This window comes from Amblyraja radiata, chromosome 1 (assembly GCF_010909765.2).
Source record: "Amblyraja radiata isolate CabotCenter1 chromosome 1, sAmbRad1.1.pri, whole genome shotgun sequence".
Lineage (NCBI taxonomy): Eukaryota > Metazoa > Chordata > Chondrichthyes > Rajiformes > Rajidae > Amblyraja > Amblyraja radiata.
In genome coordinates, this window is record NC_045956.1 from 186,433,935 (window position 1) to 186,457,108 (window position 23,174).

The following is a 23,174-nucleotide window of genomic DNA, read 5'->3' on the forward strand; positions in this document are numbered from 1 at the left end:
GAGGAAAACCTTTTCACCCAGAGGGTCATGAATCTGTGGAATTCTCTGCCTCAGAAGGCAGTGGAGGCCGGTTTGCTGGATGCTTTCAAGAGAGTTAGATAGAGCTCTTAGAGATAGCGGAGTCGAGGGGAAAAGGCAGGAACGGGGTACTGATTGGGGATGATCAGCCATGATCACAGTGAATGGCGGTGCTGGCTCGAAGGGCCAAGCGGCCTACTCCTGCACCTATTGTCGATTGTCTATTGTCCAGAGATGCTGCCTGACCCGCTGAGTTACTCCAGCTGGGAGGCTGGAGTTATTGTCCACCAACATCAGTCTCTCTCTCTCTCATACGTCCAAACTTTGATTCTTGACCCTGCTCTTAAAACGGAAAATTTTATTTGCCCACTGCCCGGACTATTTATGAATCTAAACACTCCCGAGGTCTTGAAATGACCTTATTGTCCAAAAAAACATGTAAGGAAAGAATAAATGCAAAAAAGAACATTGATGTGTTGGAAAAGACAATGTGTTTTGTGTGCATATTCAGTTTAGTTTAGTTTAGTTTAGTTTAATTAACCTTCTTAGTTTAGTTTAATTTAATTTAGTTTAGATTAGAGATACAGCGCCGAAACAGCTCCTTTAACCCACCGAGTACCCGCCGATCAGCCATCCCCACTCATTAACACTATCCTACACACACTAGGGACAATTTTACATTTAAACCAAGCCAATTAATCTACAAACCTTTATGTTTAAGAAAGAACTGCATATGTTGAAGGTAGAAGGTAGACACAAAATGCTGGAGAAACTCAGCGGGTGAGGCACCATCTCTGGAGAGAAGGAATTGGGGGCGTTTTGGGTCGAGACCCTTCTTCAAACCTGTCCGTCTGGAGTGTGGTTTGGTTTGGTTTGGTTTAGTTTACATTACAGATACAGCATGGAAACCGGCACCTCGGCCCTTGGAGTCCACACCAACCAACAATCACCCATACACTAGTTCTATCCTGAACACTGGGGACAATTTTACAGAAGCCAATTAACCTACAAGCCTGCACGTCTTTGGAGTGTGGGAGGAAACCGGAGCACCAGTCCCTACCCTGCACCTCTACAGCAGAGGACCACACATTGTGTCACCCAGAACTGGCCCACTTCAGTCTCCTGGGTGGACAAAGGGTTTTCATCTCCGCCCTACGTCCACCCATTCACCCCCCCACCCCACCTGTATCCATCTGTCACCTGCATTCCCTCCTCTAGCTTCACAATTCTCAACATACAAGATCATAGAATAGATTGGGTAAATGCACAGTTTTTTACCCAGAGTTGGGAAATCTAAATCCAGAGGACATAGGTTTAAGCATTATTATTATTAAATCGTTAAAAACATTAGCGACGCAGTGGTGCTGGTTTCCGATGGGCAGGTCGGGTGGGAATTCTCCCCGCCACGGGTACCATGTAATCCCGTGCTACCCGCTCCATGGTCGGATAGTCGGCGACTAAACCGTCTTCCCCACCTGGTTTGCCAGGTGAGGAGGGGGCTGTGGACCCCCAGCAGGACCAAAAACAAGACCTGTCAAAGGGCGGATGAGCTCCTAGCGAGCCAACGGCCATCCAGACTTCAGTAGAAGTTGCGATCACTGTCGTACACGGCATTGTAAGCTTTAAGCAGAGGGGGAGAAATAGGATCCTGAGGGGCAACTTTTTTACACAAAGGGTGTAAAGGGCATGGGATGAGCTGCCGGAGGAAGTAGCTGATGCCGATAATATCACAACGTTTAAGACACATTTAGACAAAGATTTAGAGAAGAAGGAATGACCGGGGTGAGACTCATCGTTGATTATGCTACGCGCGCATCTCTAGAAGTTGGTGAGACTTGTTGGGGTGAATAGTGATGAAAGCTTTCGACTTTAGAGATACAGCGTGGAAACAGGCCCTTCGGCCCACCGGGTCCGCACCGACCAGCGATCACCCCCTACGCTAACACTATCCTACACACAAGGGACAATTTACAATTTTACTGAAGCCAATTAGCCTGCATGCCTTTGGCGTGTAGGAGGAAACCAGAGGGCCCGGAGAAAACCCACGCATGTCACGGGGAGAACGTACAAACACCGTACAGACAGCACCCGTAGTAAAGATCGACCCCAGGTCTCTGGCGCTGCAAGGCAACAACTCTACCTTGCTGGCCCTAATTTTCACCGGGTGCTCTAGTTTCCTCTAACACTCCAAAGACGTACAGGTTTGTAGGTTAATTGGCTTCGGTAAAATTGTTAATTGTTCCTAGTGTACAGGATGTTTCTCGTGTACGGGGTGATGACGTGTCGGCACGGACTCTGTGGGCTGATGGTTCTGCTTCCGTGCTGTATATGTAAACTAAACTAAACTAAGCTAAACTAAACCGCTGCCTCACAGCACCAGAGACCTACGTTCCATCCTGACCTCGGGTGCTGTCTGTGTGGAGTTCGCATGCTCTCCCTGTCACCATGAGGCACTTTTTCTGGGTGCTCCAGTTTTCTGCCAGGTCTCTGGCGCTGTCAGGCAGCAACTCCACCGCTGCGCCACTGTGAACATACCAGACCTGGAGGGCATCTACCACACACGGTGCCTCAGGAAGGCCGTCAGCATCCATAAAGACTCCTCACACCCTTGTAACGGACTGTTCGAACTACTTCCCTCCAGCAGACGTTACAAGGCCTTCTACGCACGAACCTCCAGACTCAGGAATAGCTTCATTCCCAGAGCTATAGCGGCTCTGAACCGGCCCGGCTGAGTGCCCCCCATCCCCCCTGGACTGTCTCCCTCGGATGGTCACGTCACACAGACACATCTGCACTTTAGTCTGTTTGAACTGTTTTGACTGTTTTACGGTTCTTTTTACAATCCATGTTCTCGGGGTATCTAAATCCAAATTGTATTAGTTATTTATGTTATGACATCGGATGGAAGCTGCATACCAAATCTCGTTGCACATGTGCAATGACAATAAAATATATTATTATTATTATTATTAACTATGCACTGCTGTGGAAATAAAGGATGTTGATGTCTCTGTCTCTTGCTCTCCTCTAGATGTGTTGTGTACTCCTCCGTCTTCTCATTTCCATCGCTCTGTTGGGCCGATACTCCGCGCTGGACAGATACCCAGAGAATCGTAAGTGTCTCGGCCTCCGTTCTTCAGGACATGATATAATACAGTAGAACTTTATTTATCTCTGGAGGGAAATTGAATGAATGAATAAGTTCATTGGCCAAGTATTCACATACAAGGAATTTGCCTTGGTGCTCCGCCCGCAAGTGACAACATGACATACAGTGACAGTTAGGAATGACACATAAAACATTAAACGTTAATAATAAAACATTATTGATTAAACATGTGAATTAAATAAAATACCAGAGCTAAAGGAGGCTACAGATTTTTGGCTACTATTCATAAAAAAAAGCTGTTTTTATGTCTGGCTGTGGCAGCTTTGACAGTTCAGAATCACCTTCCAGAGGGAAGTGATTCAAAGAGTTTGTGGCCAGGGTGTGAGGGGTCAGAGATGATCTTATCTGCTCGCTTCCTGACCCTTGCGGTGTACAGTTCGTCAATGGAGGGAAATGTTGATCTGCCAACGGTCATAAAACACAAGGTCCATGAAATTAAAGTGACGAGTGAAAAGGATTGTGGATGCGCATAGATTTTTTTTTAGGGGGGAGGGAGGGAGGGAGGCGGGGAGGGGGGAAGGAGAGTCGGTCTACCCAACGGCAGAAAGGGAGGAGTTGTACAGTTTGATAGCCACAGGGAAGAAGGATATCCTGTGGTGATCTGTGCTGCACCTTGGTGGAACCAGTCTGTTGCTGAAGGTGCTCCACCCGTGGTCCAGTGTGTCTTGGAGGGGGTGAGCTGTATTGTCTAGGATGCTCAGATTGAATAGAGTGGACTTGATGGGCTAAATGGCCTAATTCTGCCCCTATCATAATGAACTTATGAACTTGTACAGTCAGTGAATTGATTACAATCGAGCCATCCACAATGTACAGATACAGGATAAAAGGTACAACGTTTAAACATAGAAATATAGACAAGAGGTGCAGGAGGAGGCCATTTGGCCCTTTGAGCCAGCATCGCCATTCATTGTGATTATGGCTAATCATCTACAATCAATAACCCGTGCCTGCCTTCTCCCCATATCCCTTGACTCCACTAGGCCCGAGAGCTCTATTTAATTCTCTTTTAAATTCATCCAGTGAATTGGCCTTCACTGCCCTCTGTGGCAGAGAATTCCACAAATTCACAACTCTCTGGGTGAAAATTTTTTTCTCATCTCAGTGTTAAATGGCCTCCCTTTTATTCTAAGACATCGAGCCCTGGTTCTGGACTCCCCCAAAATTGGGGGGAAAAATTCCTGCATCTAGCTTGCCCAGTCCTTTTATAATTTTATATGTTTCTATAAGATCCCCTCTCATTCTTCTAAACTCCAGTGAATACAAGCCCAGTCTTGCCAATCGTTACTCTTATGACAGTCCTGCCATCCCGGGGATTAACCTGGTGAGCCTTTGCTGCACTGCCTCAATAGCAAGGTAACATTTTAGTGCAAAAATCCAGTAATGTTCAACGAGGTAGGTAAGAGTTAGACACAATGAGTCAGTGGGTCAGGCAGCATCTCCGGAGAAAAGGAAGAGGCAACGTCTCGGCTTGAGACCCTTCTTCGGACTGAAGAGTCAGGAGAGAGGGAAACTTGAGGTGTGAATAGGTACAGACCAAACATCAGGCGCCGATGACCAAAGAACGTTGGAGCTCACAATGGTCCTTTGTTGGCTGTGGAAGCGGTGATAATGAAGGGATACAAACAGTGACGACCAAGGTGAGGGCGGGACTGATGTCGGGACCGCTCTCTAGTTCAGAGATACAGTGTGGAAACAGGCCCTTCAGCCCAACGAATCTGCACCGACCTGCGATCCCCGCACATTAACACTACTCGATATATACCCGGGACAATGTTACATTAACAATTTTTTAAAAACATTTACACCAAGCCAATTAACCTATTGTGAGTGTGGGCGGAAACCGAAGATCTTGGGTAAAACTCGCGTTGGTCACGGGGAGAACGTGCAAACTCCGTACAGACAAGCACCCATAGAGAGGGTCAAACCCAGGGTAGACAAAAGTGCTGGAGAAACTCAGCGGGTGCAGCAGCTTCTATGGAGCGAAGGAAATATGCAACATTTCGGGCCAAAACCCTTCTTCAGACTGATGTAGGGTGGGGGGGAGAAGAAAGGAGAAAGGAAGAGGAGGAGCCCGAGGGCTGAGGGAGAGCTGAGAAGGGGAGGAGACAGCAAGGGCTACCGGAAATTGGAGAAGTCAATGTTTATGCCGCTAGGGTGCAGACCGCCCAAGCGGAATACGAGGTGCTGCTCCTCCAGTTTCCGGTGGCCCAGGTCAAACCCAGGTCTCTGACACTGTCAGTGCTGGTGGGCTGTACCCCTAACGCTGTGCCACCATGCCGCCCAGTTATACTTCACAGTACAGTACAGCACAAGGGCAGGCCCTTCGGCCCACAATGACTGTGCCTAACATGACGTCAGAGACTAGCGATCCCTGCATATTAACACTATCCTACGCACACTAGGGACAATTTACAATTTTACCAAGCCAATTAACCAACAAGCATGTACGTCCTTGGAGTGTGGCCACTCCCATAACAAGTTTACATGTTCACAAGTTATAGGAGCAGAATTAGGCCATTCAGCCCATCGAGTCCACTCCTCCATTCAATCGTGGCTGACCTCCCTCCTCCTAATCCCATTTTCCTGCCTTCGCCCCATAACCCTTGACACCCGCTCTAATCATGAATCTGTCTATCTCCGCCTTAAAAATATCTACTGACTTGGCCTCCACATCCCTCTGGGGCAACGAGTTCCACAGATTAACTACCCTCTGACTAAATAACTTTCTTGGTTTTTGTTAACTTGCACGTGACTTGACGTAAAGATGTTTCAATTCCAGTAAAATTCCCCTCCAGCTCCAGAGACAGCAGATTCCCCTCTGAAGTGAAGATAGTTTACATCTTTATATCACATGAAAATGCATCGTCTATCTTCGATCACCATCCTCTCACCAACTAGGTGGTAGAGCTGCTGCCTTACAGCGCCAGTGACCCGGGTTCAATTCTGACTACGGGTGCTGTCAGGACGGAGTTTGCACGTTCTCCCCGTGACCTGCGAATGTTTTCCCCGGGTTCTCCGGTTTCCTCCCACACTCCAGAGACGTGCAGGCTTGTAGGGTAATTGGGTTTGGTAAAAATTGTAAATTGTCCCAAGTTTGTAGGGTGGTGGTAGTGTACAGAGTGATCACTGGTTGGTGTGCACTCGATGGGCCAAAGAGGATTCTTCCCTGCTGTATTCCTAAAGTCTAAAATATAGACCTATCACACTAAAGAATTCAGGTTTTTAGGTCAATTGGCTTTCGGTAAATTGTAAATTGATCTTATACCCTAAGTTGGATCGCATCTCTCAGCCTGATGGTCAGTATGGATGCGATGGGCCAAAGGGCCTGATTCTACGCTGTACCTATCTATGCCAGCCATAATAGCAAGGCTTGGATAGATTGGATGTGGAGTGGTTGTTTCCACTAGTGGGAGAATCTATGACTGGAGGTCACAGCCTCAGAAGTAAATGATGTTTTTTTTAGGAAGGAAATGAGGAGGAACTTCTTTAGTCAGAGGGTGGTGAATCTGTGGAATTCTTTGCCACAGAAGGCTGTGGAGGCCAAGTCAGTGGATATTTTTAAGGCAAGAAATAAATAGATTCTTGATTAGTACGGGTGTCAGAGGTTATGGGGAGAAGACATCCTGGGATGTCAGGACTGTCTTATGAAGAAAGACTGGATAGACTTGGTTTATACTCTCTAGAATTTAGGAGATTGAGATCTTATAGAAACTTACAAAATTCTTAAGGGGTTGGACAGGCTAGATGCAGGAAGATTGCTCCCGATGTTGGGGAAGTCCAGAACAAGGGGTCACAGCTTAAGGATAAGGGGGAAATCCTTTAAAACCGAGATGAGAAGAACTTTTTTCACACAGAGAGTGGTGAATCTCTGGAACTCCCTGCCACAGAGGGTAGTTGAGGCCAGTTCATTGGCTATATTTAAGAGGGAGTTAGATGTGGCCCTTGTGGCTAAGGGGATCAGAGGGTATGGAGAGAAGGCAGGTACGGGATACTGAGTTGGATGATCAGCCATGATCATATTGAATGGCGGTGCAGGCTCGAAGGGCCGAATGGCCTACTCCTGCACCTAATTTCTATGTTTCTATGTTTCTAAGACAGGAGAATGGGGTTTGGAAGGAGGGATAGATCAGCCATGATTGAATGGTGTAGGCTTCATGGGCCAAATGGCCTAATTGTACTCCTATCACGTATGACCTTATGACTTTATGACATAGGAGGCCAATTGGCCCATCAAGTGTCTGCCAGCCCAACGATAAATTCCATTCTCCCATCCATTTAGACACCTTCCCATAACGTTACATTGTACTAAGGGATCCGTCACATCTTCGTGAGGGGCAGGCAGGGTCTCCCATATCACCTCACTCAAGTACCTCAAATCTGAGGAGTCCATGGGTTTGACACACACACTGGGGACAATTTACAATTTTACCGAAGCCAATTAACCTGCAAACATGCACGTCTTTAGAGTGTGGGAGGAAACCGGAAATCCCCGGGAAAATCTCGGAGATCGTACAAACTCCATACAGACAGCACCCGTAGTCAGGATTGAACCGGGTTTCTGGCGCTGTGAGGCAGCAACTCTAACGCTGCGCCACCGTGCTGGATACGTAGCTGACTCTTATCTCTGTGATCGCAGTGAGCGTTGTGAAACGGACGAGGGTCTTCAGTGTCGACTGCAAAGGGTCTTCGGACATGAACGTCAGCTGGAAGATGGATGGTGAGACACTGCAGACGTCCGGGCACCTCGTCCTGGAGAACGTGGACCAGCCGGAGGCCGGCAACTATACCTGCTGGCAGAACGGCAGCTTGGTGAAGCACACCTACCTGGTGATCAGCGAGGAAGACCAGTCACCCATCTTTCAGTCCAAGCAAGGTGAGCCGCAGTTGGGAAACCATGCAAGCCTCAGCCAAAGATAGACAGAAAATGCTGTAGTAACTCAGCGGGACCGGCAGCATCTCTGGAGAGGAGGAATGGGTGACATAGAAACATAGAAACATAGAAAATAGGTGTAGGAGGAGGCCATTCGGCCCTTCGAGCCAGCACCGCCATTCATTGTGATCATGGCTGATCGGCCCCAATCAATAACCCGTGCCTGCCTTCTCCCCATATCCCTTGACTCTACTAGCTCCTAGAGCTCTATCTAACTCTCTCTTAAATCCATCCAGTGACTTGGCCTCCACTGCCCTCCGTGGCAGGGAATTCCATAAATTCACAAATCTCTGGGTGAAAACGTTTTTTCTCACCTCAGTCTGAAATGGCTTCCCTTTTATTCTAAGAATGTGGCTCCTGGTTCTGGACTCGCCCAACATTGGGAACATTTGCACGTTTTCCCTTCTTCAGTCCGAATTAGGGTCTCAACCCGAAACTTCACCCATTCCTTCTCTCCAGCGATGCTGCCAGCCCCGCTGAGTTACTCCAGCATTTTGTGCCTATCTTCAGTTTAAACCAATATCTGCAGTTCCCTCCTACACATGCAAGTTACAGATTCAGTTTCAGTTTCGTTCAGCTTATTGTCACGGTATAGTGAGAAGCTTTTGTTGCGTGCTAACCAGTCAGCCGAACAGCAATACATGATTACAATCGAGCCATTTACAGTGTATACATACATGAGAAAGGAAGAACGTTTAGTGCAAGGTAAAGCCAGTAAAGTCCGATCAAGCAGAGTCCAAAGGTCATCAAAGAGGTAGATAGTAGTTCAGGACTGCTCCCTAGTTGTGGTAGGATGATTCAGTTGCCTGATAACAGCTGGGAAGAAATTGTCCCTGAATCTGGAGGTGTGCGTTTTCACACTTCTGTACCTTTTGCCCGATGGGAGAGGGAAGAAGAGGGAGTGGCCGGGGTGAGACTGGTCCTTGATGATGCTGCTGGCCTTGCCGAGGCAGCGTGAGGTGTAGATGGAATCAATAGAAGGGAGGTTGGTTTGGGTGATGGTCTGGGCTGCGTCCACAATTCGCTGCAATTTCTTGCGGTCTTGGATGGAGCTGTTCCCAAACCGTGCTGTAATGCATCCCGATAAAATGCTGTCTCTGGCGCATCTGTAGAAGTTGGTGAGAGTTGCTGGGGACATGCTTTAACCAACACCTCTACTTGACTGCGTAGATTGAGGAAGTCACCTGTAGCATTGACAAACTTGGCGCACCATAGAATGTTTACCATCAGGTTGCATCACAGCTAGGTGTGGGGTCAGCTCTGCCCAAGAACACAAGAAATTGTATAGTTGTAGATGTAGCCCAGTCCATCACACAGACCAGCCATCCCACCATTGACTCCATCTACACAATCTCCATCTATGGGTGCTGTCTGTACGGAGTCTGTACATTCTCCCCGTGCCCTGCGTGGGTTTCCTCCGAGATCTTCGATTTCTTCCCACACTCCAAAGGCGCATGGGGCTTGTAGTTTAATTGGTTTGGTATAAATGTAAATTGTCCCCAGTGTGTGGAGGATAGTGCTAATGTGCGGGGATCGCTGGTCGGCACGGACTCGGTGGGCCGAAGGGCCCGTTTCCGCGCTGTGTCTCTAATCTAAACGGAACTAAACTAAACTACACCATGCTGCCTTGCTAAAGTAGTCAACGTACTCAGAGACTTGTTCCACCCTGGTCGTTCCTTTTCCCCCTGCTTTTGTCGGGCAGAAGATACAGGAGGTTGAAAGGTGACACCGCCAGGCTCAAGAACATTTTCCTCCCCTCCGTTATCAGGCTTATGAGGGGTCCTTCCTTAAGTTGGGGTCCAATCCGATTCACCTTTACCCCACTGAGGACATTAGACTTTGTAGAAGAACAGGTTTAGAGGAACACAGGCCAAATGCAGGCTAGTGGAACTGGTGTAGATGGGACATGTTGGCGTGTGGGCCTGTTTCCACACTGGGGGACTCTATAAGTACTACAAAGCTGACAACTATATCCAGTAATCTGTATCTTCCCCTTTGCTCTATCCATTGCACTTGAGTTTGAACTAAATGTATCTGTGACAATAATAAACGTAAATCTGTAAAGGCAAGACAAGTGCGGGATTTAAAGCTGCAGATGCTAGACTTCCATACACTTGCATGCCCTTGAGTTTGAGTTTATGAAGTACTGTCAGAGTAGTTTAGCCAAGTAAATGCAGTGATTATTGTGGATGATGAAGGTTATGTCATCAGTGATAGGAGCAGAATTAGACCATTCGGCCCATCAAGTCTTCTCCACCATTCATTCATGGCTGATCTATCTCTCCCTCGTGAACCCCATTCTCCTGCCTTCTCCCCACAACCCCCGACACCCATACTGTTTCCACACAGAGAGTGGTGAATCTCTGGAATTCTCTGCCACAGAAGGTAGTTGAGGCCAGTTCATTGGCTATATTTAAGAGGGAGTTAGATGTGGCCCTTGTGGCTAAAGGGATCAGGGGGTATGGAGAGAAGGCAGGTACAGGATACTGAGTTAGATGATCAGCCATGATCATATTGAATGGCGGTGCAGGCTCGAAGGGCCAAATGGCCTACTCCTGCACCTATTTTCTATGTTTCTATGTAATGGGGTTGAGAGGGAAAGATAGATCAGCCATGATCGAATGGCGGAGTAGGCTCAATGGGCCGAATGGCCTAATTCTGCTGCTATCACTTATGAACCCATGAACATAGAACATAAAACTGTACACCACAGGAACAGGCCTTTCAGCCCACAATATATTAGTGCTGAACATGATGCCATGTTAAACTCTTCTCATCTGCCTGTACATGATCCATGTCCCTCTATTGCCTGCACTTCCATGTGTCTATCCAAAAGATTCTTAAACGTCACTATTGTATCTGCCTCCACCGCCACCCCTGGCAACGCGTTCCAGGCCCCCCTTATACCACCCTCTGTGTTGAAAGCTAATCCTGCACATGTTCATTAACCTTCCTCCTTCTCACCTTGTAGTTAGACCCACTGGCATTGGACATTTCCACACTGGGAGGAATGTTCTCACTATCTATCCTAATTATTCCTCTCATCATATTATCATAAGATCATACGTGATAGGAGCAGGATTAGACCATTTGGCCCATCAAGTCTACTCCACCGTTCAATCATGGCTGATCTATCTCTGCTGCCATCTCCCCGTAACCCCTGACAGATGCACTAATCAAGAATGGATCTATCTCTGCCTTAAAGAAGGGTCTCGACCCGAAACGTCACCCATTCCTTCTCTACAGAGATGCTGCCTGGCCTGCTGAGTTACTCTAGCTTTTTGCGTCTATCTTTGGTTTAAACCTGCATCTGCAGTTCCTTCTTACACATATCTCTGCCTTACATATATATCCACTGACTTGGCCACCACCGCCTTCTGTGGCAAAGAATTCCACAGATTCACCACCCTCTAAAGAAATCTCTCCTCAAAAGAACGTCTAATTCTGAGGCTCTGACCTCTGGTCCTAGACTCTCCCACTAATATAGAAATAGAAAATAGGTGCAGGAGGAGGCCATTCGGCCCTTCGAGCCAGCACCGCCATTCATTGTGCCTGTGCCTGCCTCTGTTGCCTAGTGGAAACATCCTCTCCTGCCAGCTCTCCCCTCAGCCTCCTACGTTCCAGAGAAAACAATCAAAGCCCGTCCAACCTTCTAACACCTTCTAATAACTAATACCCCCTAATCCCGTCATCATTCTGGTAAACCTCCTCTGCACCCTTTCCAAAAGCCTCCACATCCTTCCTGTACTGGGGTGACCAGAACTGCACGCAATACTCCAAATGCGGCCAAACCAACGTCCTATAAAGATGCATCATGACTTCCTGCGTCTTATGCTCAATGCCTCGACCTGTGAAAGCAAGCATACTATTCTTTAGCATTCTTTATTATCACCATAGAGTCATGAGTATTTGATTGTCAAAGGCACCATGAAATTCTTACTTTCTGTATCTTTACAGACACAATAAAGCAACTGCACGACAAATAAATACACAATTAACTACAGTATATATACAATGTGTTATCAGTCACATTAGGAACCAAAACTTAATAGCAAGCTGAAGTACAGAGTGCAACCTTACACAATGTCTACAGTGGCTTGTTGCTGACTAAGTCTGTGGTTACTGTTGCTCAGTGTGTAGTTATAGAGCACTGGCAGTTGATTTTAGTTTATACAAACAGCGTGGAAACGGGCCCTTCGGTCCATCGACTCCATGCTGACCATCGATCACCCCGTACAGTTCAGTTTAGTTAATTGTGTACCGAGATACAGTGATCCCGACTGCGGGTGCTATCTGTACAGAGTTTGTGCGTTCTCCCCGTGACCTGCATGGATTTACTCCGAGACCTTCAGTTTTCTCCCACACTCTAAAGACGTACAGATTTGCAGGTTTATTGGCTTGGGTTTGTATACTTGGTACAAGTGTAAATTGTCCCTAGTACGTGTGTGTGGATAGTGTTAATGTGCGGGGAATGCTGGCCGGTGTGGACTCAGTGGGCCGAAGGGCCTATTTCCGCGGCGAATCCCAAAACTAAACTAAACTAAACTAAACACGATAAGGGAATAACGTTTAGTGCAAGGTAAAGCCAGCAAAGTCCGATCAAGGATAGTCTGAGGGTCACCAAAGAAGTAGATCGTAGATCAGCACTGCTCTCTGGTTGTGGTCGGATGCTTCAGTTGCCTGATAATACCTGGGAAGATGGTGTCCCTGAATCTGGAGGTGTGTGTTTTCACACTTTTGTACCTTTTGCCTGATGTGAGAGGGGACAAGAGGGAGTGGCCGGGGTGCGACTGGTCCTTGATGATGCTGCTGGACTTGCCGAGGCAGCGTGAGGTATAAATACCAATACAACTATTCACACTCGTGTTATCCCACTTTCTCGTTCACTCCCTACACACTAGGATGCAATTTGCAAAGTTGATAAGTTCATACGTTCTCGGAACAGAATTAGGCCTAATGTCTACTCTGTCATCCAATCACAGCTGATCTATCTTTCCCTCTCATCCTCATTCTCCGCATAACCCCTGACACCCTTAACCTGCAACTTTAACCCTAGGGCCAATTGACCTGCAAACCCTCTGCGTCTTTGGGATGTGGGAGGAAACCGGAGCACCAGGAGCAAAACCCACGCGGTCACATGGAGAACGTGCAAACTCCGTACAGGCAGCACCTGTGAGGCAGTGGCTCCACCAGCTACACTACTGTGCCACCCATTGTGGCAGTACAGTGGCGCAGCGGTAGAGTTGCTGCCTTACACCACCTGAGATTGGGGTCCCGGGTTCGATCCTGACTACAGGTGCTGTCTGTATGGAGTTTGTACGTTTGCCCTGTGACCTGCATGGGCTTTTTCCAAGACCTTTGGTTTCATCCCACACTACAAAGACGTGCAGGTTTGTAGATTAATTGGCTTGGTATAAATGTAAGATTGTCCCTAGTGTGTGCAGGATAGTGTTAATGCTCTGGAATGGATTATTGGTGCAGACTCGGTGGGCTGAAGGGCCTGTATCTTCAAACGAAACTGAAAAAGATGGGGCGTCTTGCTTGGTATGGCGCTGGGCCAAAGGGCCTGTTTCCGTAACTTTATCAAAAATCTCCCTGAACCACATGGTAAACAGGAAGGAAATCTATGCTGGGATATATCAGATGTGAACAGCTTGTGTCTCTTTAACCTCCCCAGTGCAATGTGGTACAAGAACGTTCGCAGGTCTCATTACCTGTTCATGGCAAACTCACGGCCCAGCCTTCTTCAAAGTGAGGTACTGCAGAAGGTAAGAGTTGTCATCTTGCTTTGCCTTTCCGCACAACACCATCCTTCCCACTGCTATCAGCTCCACTCCTGCAGTTTTACAATTCATTGCCAGCTCCCGCGTCTGGTACCACACACATTAACACCCCCTCACCATTCCCACACTGACCTTTCTGTCCTGGGCCTCTTCCACTGTCAGAGTGAGGCCCAACGCATATTGGAGGAATCTAAGGTGATAGGAGCAGAATCTGCCATTTGGTCCATCAAGTCTACTCCGCCATTCAATCATGGCTGATCTATCTCTCCCTCCTCAACCCTTTCTCCTACCTTCTCCCCATGACCCCTGAGACCATTAACATCTCACATTTTGCTTGGGCAGCCTATTGCCCAGCAGTATGAACATTGACTTCTCTAACTTCAAGTGTCCCGTGCTTTCCCTCTCTCTCCATCCCTCCCCCATCCTAGTTCTCCGACCAGTCTGACTGTCCTCCTGATTGAATAATACTCAGTATGCCTCGTTGTCACCTTCCCTTAGCTAACAATGATCTATCCTACATTTTCCTTCACATCGTCCCTTTTGATCTCTCGTCTTCACACCTCACCCTTTGACATCTCTCGTTTACCCCTCCACTGGCTCTCAGTCTGAAGAAGGGTCTCGACCCGAAAAGTATCCTGTTCCTTCTCTCCAGAGTTGCAGCCTGACCTGCTGTGCCATTCCTATGATTGTTTCTCTATGTAAAACCTGAATATAATCAAAAGACTAAGGGGACCACAAATGGAATGTGTTTTAGACGGTTTGGGTAAAACGGGATACTTGGGTATGGGTATGCAAAACAACGAATATCATTGTGACTTGTCACATGTGAGAATTCATTCATTCATCCATAATACACTAACAGTAGTATCATAGAATTCCCTTATCATGTATCTGTACACTGTGGATGGCTCGATTGTAATCATGTGTTGTCTTTCCGCTGGCTGGTTAGGACGCAACAAAAGTTTTTAACTTTTCGGTACCTCTCAAAAATATCCACTGTCTTAGCCTCCACAGCACTCTGCGGCAATGAGTTCCACAGATTAACTACCCTCTGACTAAATAAGATCCTCCTCACCTCCTTTCTACAAGAGCGCACTTTAATTCTGAGGCTGTGACCTCCAGTCCTGGACGCTCCCACTAGTGGAAACATCCTCTCCACATCCACTCTATCTGTGCCAACGGAATCAAGGGATATACTCGCTAGAATTTAGAAGATTGAGGGGGGATCTTATAGAAACTTACAAAATTCTTAACGGGCTGGACAGGCTAGATGCCGGAAGATTGTTCCCGATGTTGGGGAAGTCCAGGACAAGGGGTCACAGTTTAAGGATAAAGGGCAAATCCTTTAGGACCAAGATGAGAAAAACATTTTTCACACAGAGAGTGGTGAATCTCTGGAACTCTCTGCCACAGAAGGTAGTGGAGGCCAGTTCATTGGCTATATTTAAGAGGGAGTTAGATGTGGCCCTTGTGGCTAAAGGGATCAGGGAGAGAAGGCAGGAACAGGGTACTGATTGTGGATGATCAGCCATGATCACATTGAATGGTGGTGCTGGCTCGAAGGGCCGAATGGCCTACACCTGCACCTATTTTCTATGTTTCTATGCCTTTCATTATTTTGTACGTTTCAATGAGGACTGCTGCCGTTGTCAAGTGTTCACTTTGTTGAGCGGGCCTGTTTCTCTCTATTCCCAGGAATTCCGGAGTTGTGTCGGAATGTTCCTACCGTCATTTAAACTACTCCAGCTCTGGCACCGAGCACCACCTCAATTTTTCCGAGGATGACTACTCCCCTTACGCAGAGGAATACGATCCCATCACCTTTATTGTGGAGGCCGTAACCAGTGTCTCGTACCAGAGCCTTCAAACGACCTTCTATGTGGGTGATATCGGTGAGACACTTTGCAATTAATTGATGTTGGTCGTGAATGGACACTAGCAGACTCTGTACAAGCTCAAAGGTAGACACAAAAAGCTGGAGTAACTCAGCGGGACAGGCAGCATCTCTGGAGAGAAGGAATAGGTGACTTTTCGGGTCGAGACCCTTCTTCAGACTGATGTCAAGGGAGTGGGCGGGACAGAGATAAAATGCAGTCGGAGACAGTAAGACTGGTGGGAGAACTGGGAAGGGGGAGGGGATGGAGGGAGAGGGAAAGCAAGGGCTGCTTGAAGTTAGAGAAGTCAATGTTCATACCGCTGGGGTGTAAACTACCCAAGCGAAATATGAGGTGCTGTTCCTCCAATTTGCGGTGGGCCTCACTCTGACAATGGAGGAGGCCCAGGACAGAAAGGTCAGATTGGGAATGGGAGGGGGAGTTAAAGTGTTGAGCCACCGGGAGATCAGGGAGGTTTAGGCAAACTGAGTGGAGGCGTTCAGCGAAACGATCACCGATGCCAAATACTAAGGGGCGTAGCTTTAAAGTAATGGGGCAAAGTTTAGAGGAGATGTGCGGGACAAGTTATTTTTACAGAGGGTGGAGGATGCCTGAAGATTAATACTTGTTGGCTTCACCAATGATTCCAAATATGAATAATAAAAGATTGGTAATGAGTCATTTGCAGCTCGGCTCTTACTCCCCCTCTCCCCATTCGTAACAAGGACAGAGTCCCCTTGTCCTCACCTTCCACCCCATCACCCCATTAGCCTTTGCATACAGCATTTAATCCTCTAACATTTTTGCCACCTCCAACGGGACCCCCACCACTGGCCACATCTTCCCATCTCGACCCCATTCTGCAGAGAGCGTTCCCTCCGAAACTCCCTGGTCAAATCGTCCCTTCCCACCCACCCCACCCCTTCCCCTGGTACTTCCCTTGCAACTGCAGGAGATGCAACACCTGTCCCTTTACTGACCCCCTTGACTCCGTCCAAGGATCCAAGCAGTCTTTCCAGGTGAGGCAGAGGTTCACCTGCACCTCCTCCAACCTCATCTGCTGTATCCACTGTTCCAGGTGTCAACTTCTCTACATCGGCGAGACCAAGCGCAGGCTTGGCGATCGCTTTGCTGAACACCTCCGCTCAGTCCGTCTTAATGTACCTGATCTCCTGGTGGCTCAGCACTTCAACTCCCCCTCCCATTCCCAATCTGACCTTTCTGTCCTGGGCTCCTCCATTGTCAGAGTGAGACCCAGCGCAAATTGGAGGAACAGCACCTCATATTTCGCTTGGGTAGTTTACACCCCAGCGGTATGAACATTGACTTCTCTAACTTTAGATAGCACTTGCTTTCTCTCTACATCGCCAACCCTTTCCCAGTTCTCCCACTAGTCTTACTCTCCGCCTACATTCTATCTTTGTCCCACCCCCTCCCCTGACATCAGTCTGAAGAAGGGTCTCGACCCGAAACGTCGCCAATTCCTTCTCCCCATAGATGCTGCCTCATCCGCTGAGTTTCTCCAGCATTTTGTGTCTATCTGCAGTCCCTTCCTACACATGGCTGATCTATCTCACTTAGCTTGGCGTAATTGTTCATTGCCCTAGTGTGGGTAGGATAGTGTTAATGTTAATCCCAAGGATAGGGATCGCTGGTCGGCACGGACTCAGTGGGCCGAAGGGCCTGTTTCTGTGCTCTATCTCTAAACTACACTAAATTAAACTGAACCTATGTGATTTGATCAAAGGCCATGCATAACAAGGCTTTTCACTGCACCTCGGTCGGTACGTGACAATAACAAACCTAAACCCTCTTTTCCTGCAACAGTGAAGCCAGATCATCCTCAGTTATTGTCGGTCGAGCCGAAACAAAAAAAGTTCATCGTCTCCTGGAGTTATCCCCAGAACTGGATCAAACCCTACTCCTACTTTCCTCTGGCCTTCGATGTCGAGAGCAAACCCAACAAGAATAACAGGAAATGCAAGGTAGGAACACCGTATCCCCTCATCGTTATTCCCTTATCATGTATCTGTACTCTGTAAATGGCTCGATTGTCATCATGTATTGTCTCTCCACATCAAAAGCTTTTCACTGAAACTCGGTAACGTGACCATAAACTAAACTCACCTGAATATCTCTCGCCTCTCCTCACCAAATCTTCATTCTTCAGACTTCAGTGAGCGGGTAGTTCGATGCGTTGAAACAAAGAGCTGCACTCGCTGGTCGATACACAAGAAAGTGCAAGAAAAACTCAGCAGGTCAGGCAGCATCTCAGGACAACTTGGATTGTTTTGGGTCAAGTCCCTTCTTCAAGCCAGTCTGAAGAAGGACTTCGACCAGAAACATCACGTCCATCTTCTCCAGAGGTGCTGCCCGGCTTGCTGGGTTACTCCAGCATTTTGTGTGGTTTTTATTTGTAAGCCAGCATCTGCAGCTCCTTGTTTCATAAGTTCATTCGTTCCAGAAGCAGAATTAGGCCATTCGGCCCATCGTCTACACAGCCATTCAATCATGGCTGATCGACTGTCCCTTTCCCTCTCAATCCCATTCTCCTGCCTTCTCCCCAAACCCCCTGGCACCTTTAGTAATCGAGAATATATGTTAATCTCAACCTTAAAAATATCCAGATTCACCACCCTCTGACTGAAGAAATTCCTTCTCACCTCCTTCCTAAAGGTACATCATTTGACTCTGAGGCTCTGCCCTCTGGTCCTAGACTCTCCCACAAGTGGAAACATCCTCTCCACACCCGTTCCATTCAGACATTTCCGTTTAAGAGATTCCCCATCATCCTTCTAAACTCCAGCGAGTACAGGCCCAGTGCCGTCAAACGCTCATCATATGTTAACACAACCATTGCTGGGATTATTCTCGTAAACCTCCTCTGGATCCTCTCCAATACTTCAAATGAGGTCTTTCTAAAGCCTCAGCAATACATCCCTGATCACCCGAAACGTCACCTCTTCCTTTTCTCCAGAGCTGCGGCCTGACCTGCAGAGTTACTCCAGCACTTTGGTGTAAACCAGCATCTGCGGTTCCTTCCTACACATTTTCACTACAGAACTCACTTGGGTGGCGCAGCGATAGAGTACAATACAATATACAATATAATACAATACAAATTTATTGTCATTTGAGCCCCAGTGAGACTCAAACAAAATTTTGTTTCCACAGCCATACAAACAAAAACAATGTCCTACAGACATACACACAATTAAGTTCACACAAACATCCATCACAGTGAACCCACTGTGATGGAAGGCAAAAGTCTTTTCTCTCCCCTGCTCTCCATGTCTCTCCCGATGTCCAAGCCCCAGGCGGGCGATGATAAGTCCCACGGCCATTTTAGGCCGTGCCGGGCGATTTACGGTCCCGCTCCCGGTCTAGATGTCTCGAAGTTGGAGCCCCCGGCGGGCGCTGGAATGTCCCACGGCCATGAAGCCGTGCCGGGCGATGTATGACCCCGCTCCGGGTCGTTCCAACCCCGCGACACGGGCTGGAGAAGTCGCGTTGCGGGAGCTCCGGGAAGCGGTCTCTCTCTCCCCCCGGACCCGCGAGCTCCCGATGTCCCAGTCCACCGGACCTGCGGCTGTGTTGCTGGAGCCTCCGAGCCCCAGGAGTCGAGTCGCAGCAGCGAGTCACCACCGCTCCCCACGCTCCGAGGCCGGCCAGCCCCACGATGGTGAGTAGTCCGCAGCTCCACAGTCTCCCGAGCCCCCGGGTCGTTCAGGTTGGAGGCCGCTCCACGGTGCTAGGCCCCAACGACAACGGAGACCCGACAGGGAAAAGGTCGGGTCTCCCAGACAGGGAAGAGATTTTAAACGGTTTCCCCCTCCCCCCCCCCGCCCCCCACATATACACATTTAAAAAACTATTTAAAAAACACCAAACACTACATTTAACTAGACAAAAAATAAAAAAAGACAGACAGGCTGTAGGAGCCGCTGCAACGAGTCGCGCCGCCACCAGAGTAGCTGCCTAAAGGCAGAATGGTACCATTTGGAGGCGCCGATCTTTTGCCATTTTAATATATTTACTCCAAAAAGAACAGTACCTTGCTCGAAACATGAAGCAAGATAAACAGGTATGGTTTTTATACACAGTGTGTGTGTATAAAAGCAATAGGAAGCTCTCACTCCCATTCTACAAACAAGCCTCCCTGCTCCAGCACTGGGAAAACAGCAGCGATGGACTGACAACTTTTACCAAACTGCAGGCTTCCCTCAAAACTCTTCGAAACTGACTGACCTTGCTCACCGCACCAAGCAAATGTCAGAAATGCAACAGTCGTTTCGGCACCGCTGTTTCGGTGATAAGCATTAACTATGTGCGGCGCCAAAACAACGGCGTGGAACGGCAGCGCCAAAAAGTACCCGACCCGCCTAAAGGGCCTGTCCCACTTTCACGACCTAATTCACGACCTCTGCAGAGTTTGCCCTTGACTCATACTGGCAGCGTGGTCGTCACGAGGTCGTAGGAGGTCGTAGGTAGGTCGTAGCAGGCCGTGTTGCTAGTCGTGGCATCGAGTAGGTCGGGACGTTTTTCTAGCCTGATGAAAAATGTCCACGAGTAAAAAAGGTCATGAATTAGTTCGTGAAAGTGGGACAGGCCCTTTACAGAGCTAGAGACCTGGGTTCGATCCTGACTACGGGTGCTTGTCTACACAGAGTTTGTACTTCTCCACGTGACCTGCGTGGGGTTTCTCCAACATATTTAGTTTCCTCCCCCACTCCAAAGACGTGCAGGTTTGTAGGTTAATTGGCTTGGTATAAATGTATCATTGTCCCTAGTGTGTGTAGGGTAATGTTAATGTGCGGGGATCGCTGCTTGGCACGGACTCGGTGGGCCAAAGGGCCTGTTTCCGCACTGCATCTCCGAACTAAACTAAACTAAACTCAATGTGTAGGAAGGAACTGCAGATGCTGGTTTAGTCTGATGATAGACACAAAATGCTGGAGTAACTCAGCAGGACAGGCAGCATCTCTGGAGAGAAGGAAAGGGTGATGTTTTGGGTCGAGACCCTTCTTCAGACCTTCTTCAAACTAACTCAAGTATCGGAGTGGTTGATACTGACCGTGTATTTGTGTTCCTCTTCCTATCTCCCCTTCAGGTCATGCTGGAAGACCTCAACATCCCAAAGATCACCGTCCCGAGAGCTTGCAAGGTTCGCATCAGAGCAAAGGACAGGTTCCTGAGTTCGCCTTGGAGTGAGTGGAGTGACTGGGTTCACATTAAGGTATGGGTTTAAATCATAAGATCATGTGATAGGAGCAGAATTAGGCCATTCGGCCCATCAAGTCTACTCCGCCATTACATCATGGCTGATCTAGCTCTCCCACCCAACCTCATTCTCCTGCCTTCTCCCCATAACCCCTGACACCAGTACTAATCAAGAATCCATCTATCTCTGCCTTAAATATATCCACTGATTTGGCCTCCACAGCCTTCTGTGGCAAAGAATTCCACAGATTCACCACCCTCTGACTAAGAAATCCCACTTCTTCTCCTTCCTAAAGGAAGGTCCTTTAATTCTGAGGCTGTGACCTCTAGTCCTAGACTCGCCCACTGTTGGAAACATCGTCTCCACATCCACTCTATCCAAGCCTTTCACTGTTCTTTATGTTTGGATGAGGTACCCCCTCATCCTTCTAAACTCCAGCAAGTACAGGCCCAGGCCCAGTGCCGTCAAACGCTCATCATATGTTAACCCACTCATTCCTGGGATCATTCTTGTAAACCTCCTCTGGACCCTCTCCAGAACCAACACATCCTTCCTCAGTTATGGGGCCCAAAATTGCTCACAACATTCCAAATGCGGCCTGACCAGCGCCTTGTAGAGCCTCAGCATTACATCCCTGTCTGCTTTAGCATACACAATCTTCCCGGCTGCCAAACATTTCTTACAATCTTTAACACACATTTTGACATAAACTAAATTTAATGCTGAGAAATGTGAGGTGTTGGATTTCGGAAAGTCTAACATGGGCAGGACCCGGATCATTACCTACCCATGTTCTCCCAAGGATGTGTCCTGCCTAACTTATGATGAACGTTTGACAGCACTGGGCCAGTACTCGCTGGCGTTTAGAAGAATGAGGGGGGACCTCATTGTAACTTACCGAATAGTGGAAGGCTTGAATAGAGTGGATGTGGAGCGGATGTTTCCACGTGCGGGAGAGTCTGGGACGAGAGGTCGTTTAGAAAGATGAGGAGGAATTTATTTAACCAGAGGGGTGGTGAATCTGTGGGATTCATTGCCACGGAAGGCTGTGGAGGCCAAGTCAATGGAAATATTTAAGGCGGAGATTGACAGATTCTTGATTAGTACGGTGTCAGGGGTTACGGGGAGAAGGCAGAGAAGAATGGGGTTGAGAGAAAGATAGATCAGTCATGATTGAATGGCGGAGTTGACTTGAAGGGCCGAATGGCTTAATTCTTCTCCTATAACTTATCTACCTGTGAGTTACTCCAACACTTTGTGTCTGACCCTCCTTCAAATTAGTTGTGTGTATACAGAAAGGAAAATGATTAAATCTGTGTATTGTTTTTTTTTTCTTCTGAAGACCAAAACGACAACATAAGAAAAAGCCAGAGTGGTGGACAACTGGGTGAAGTGAAGAGAAGAGAAGCTACATCATCACATCAGTTTGAAGAGATGGAGGAACCATACACTAGAATTCCCCGTATTGGATTGAACATAGAAATGCCAGAAATAAATTAATCAAAATCATTACACTTTGCTACAAAAGGAAGGAACTGCAGATGCTGGTTTACACCGAAGATAGACACAAAAAGCTGGAGTAATTCAGCGGGACAGGCAGTATCTGTGGAGAGAAGGAATGGGTGACGTTACAGATCGAGACCCTTCTTCTTTGTCACCCATTCCTTTCCTCCTGAGATGCTGCCTGTCCCGCTGAGTTACTCCAGCTTTTTGTGTTTATAGAAGGAATGGGTGCCATTTCGGGTCGAGTCCCTTCTTCAGTCTGAAGAAGGGTCTCGACCCAAAACATCACCCATTCCTTCTCTCCAGAGATGTTGTCTGGCCCGCTGAGTTACTCCAGCAATTTGTGTTTATCCCATTAAACACTGCTGTGAAAAAGCAACATTGTAATTTGTATGGACTAGAGAACACTCTAAAAAGTGTTAAATGCTGATTTTAAATTGTCTTATTTCCTGTTGTGTCAACGTCAGCTATTAATTTGGACATGAGGAATCACAGATGCTGGTTTACTTAAAAAACCCCACAAAGTGCTGGAGTAACTCAACGGGTCAGGCTGCATCTCTGGAAGGCATGGATAAGTGACGCTTCAGGTCTGAAGAAGGATCCTGACCCAAAACATCGCCTATCCATGTCATCCACTGACTTATTCTATAATTTGTGTGTTTTTTTTAATCCA

General features: G+C 47.8%; 1 protein-coding gene across 1 annotated transcript in view; it reads left to right on the forward strand.

The window, feature by feature from the left end:
• LOC116987910 (interleukin-12 subunit beta-like) overlaps nucleotides 1-22,358 on the forward strand; it is a 33,759-nt gene extending 11,401 nt beyond the window's left edge. Inside the window, exons 2-8 of the mRNA XM_033044265.1 lie at nucleotides 3,050-3,131; nucleotides 7,827-8,063; nucleotides 13,798-13,888; nucleotides 15,599-15,795; nucleotides 17,605-17,762; nucleotides 20,888-21,013; nucleotides 22,341-22,358. Of these exons, the coding sequence (XP_032900156.1) occupies nucleotides 3,050-3,131; nucleotides 7,827-8,063; nucleotides 13,798-13,888; nucleotides 15,599-15,795; nucleotides 17,605-17,762; nucleotides 20,888-21,013; nucleotides 22,341-22,358 (909 nt within the window). The remainder of the gene's footprint in view (nucleotides 1-3,049; nucleotides 3,132-7,826; nucleotides 8,064-13,797; nucleotides 13,889-15,598; nucleotides 15,796-17,604; nucleotides 17,763-20,887; nucleotides 21,014-22,340) is intronic.
• Nucleotides 22,359-23,174: the final 816 nt, after the last annotated feature.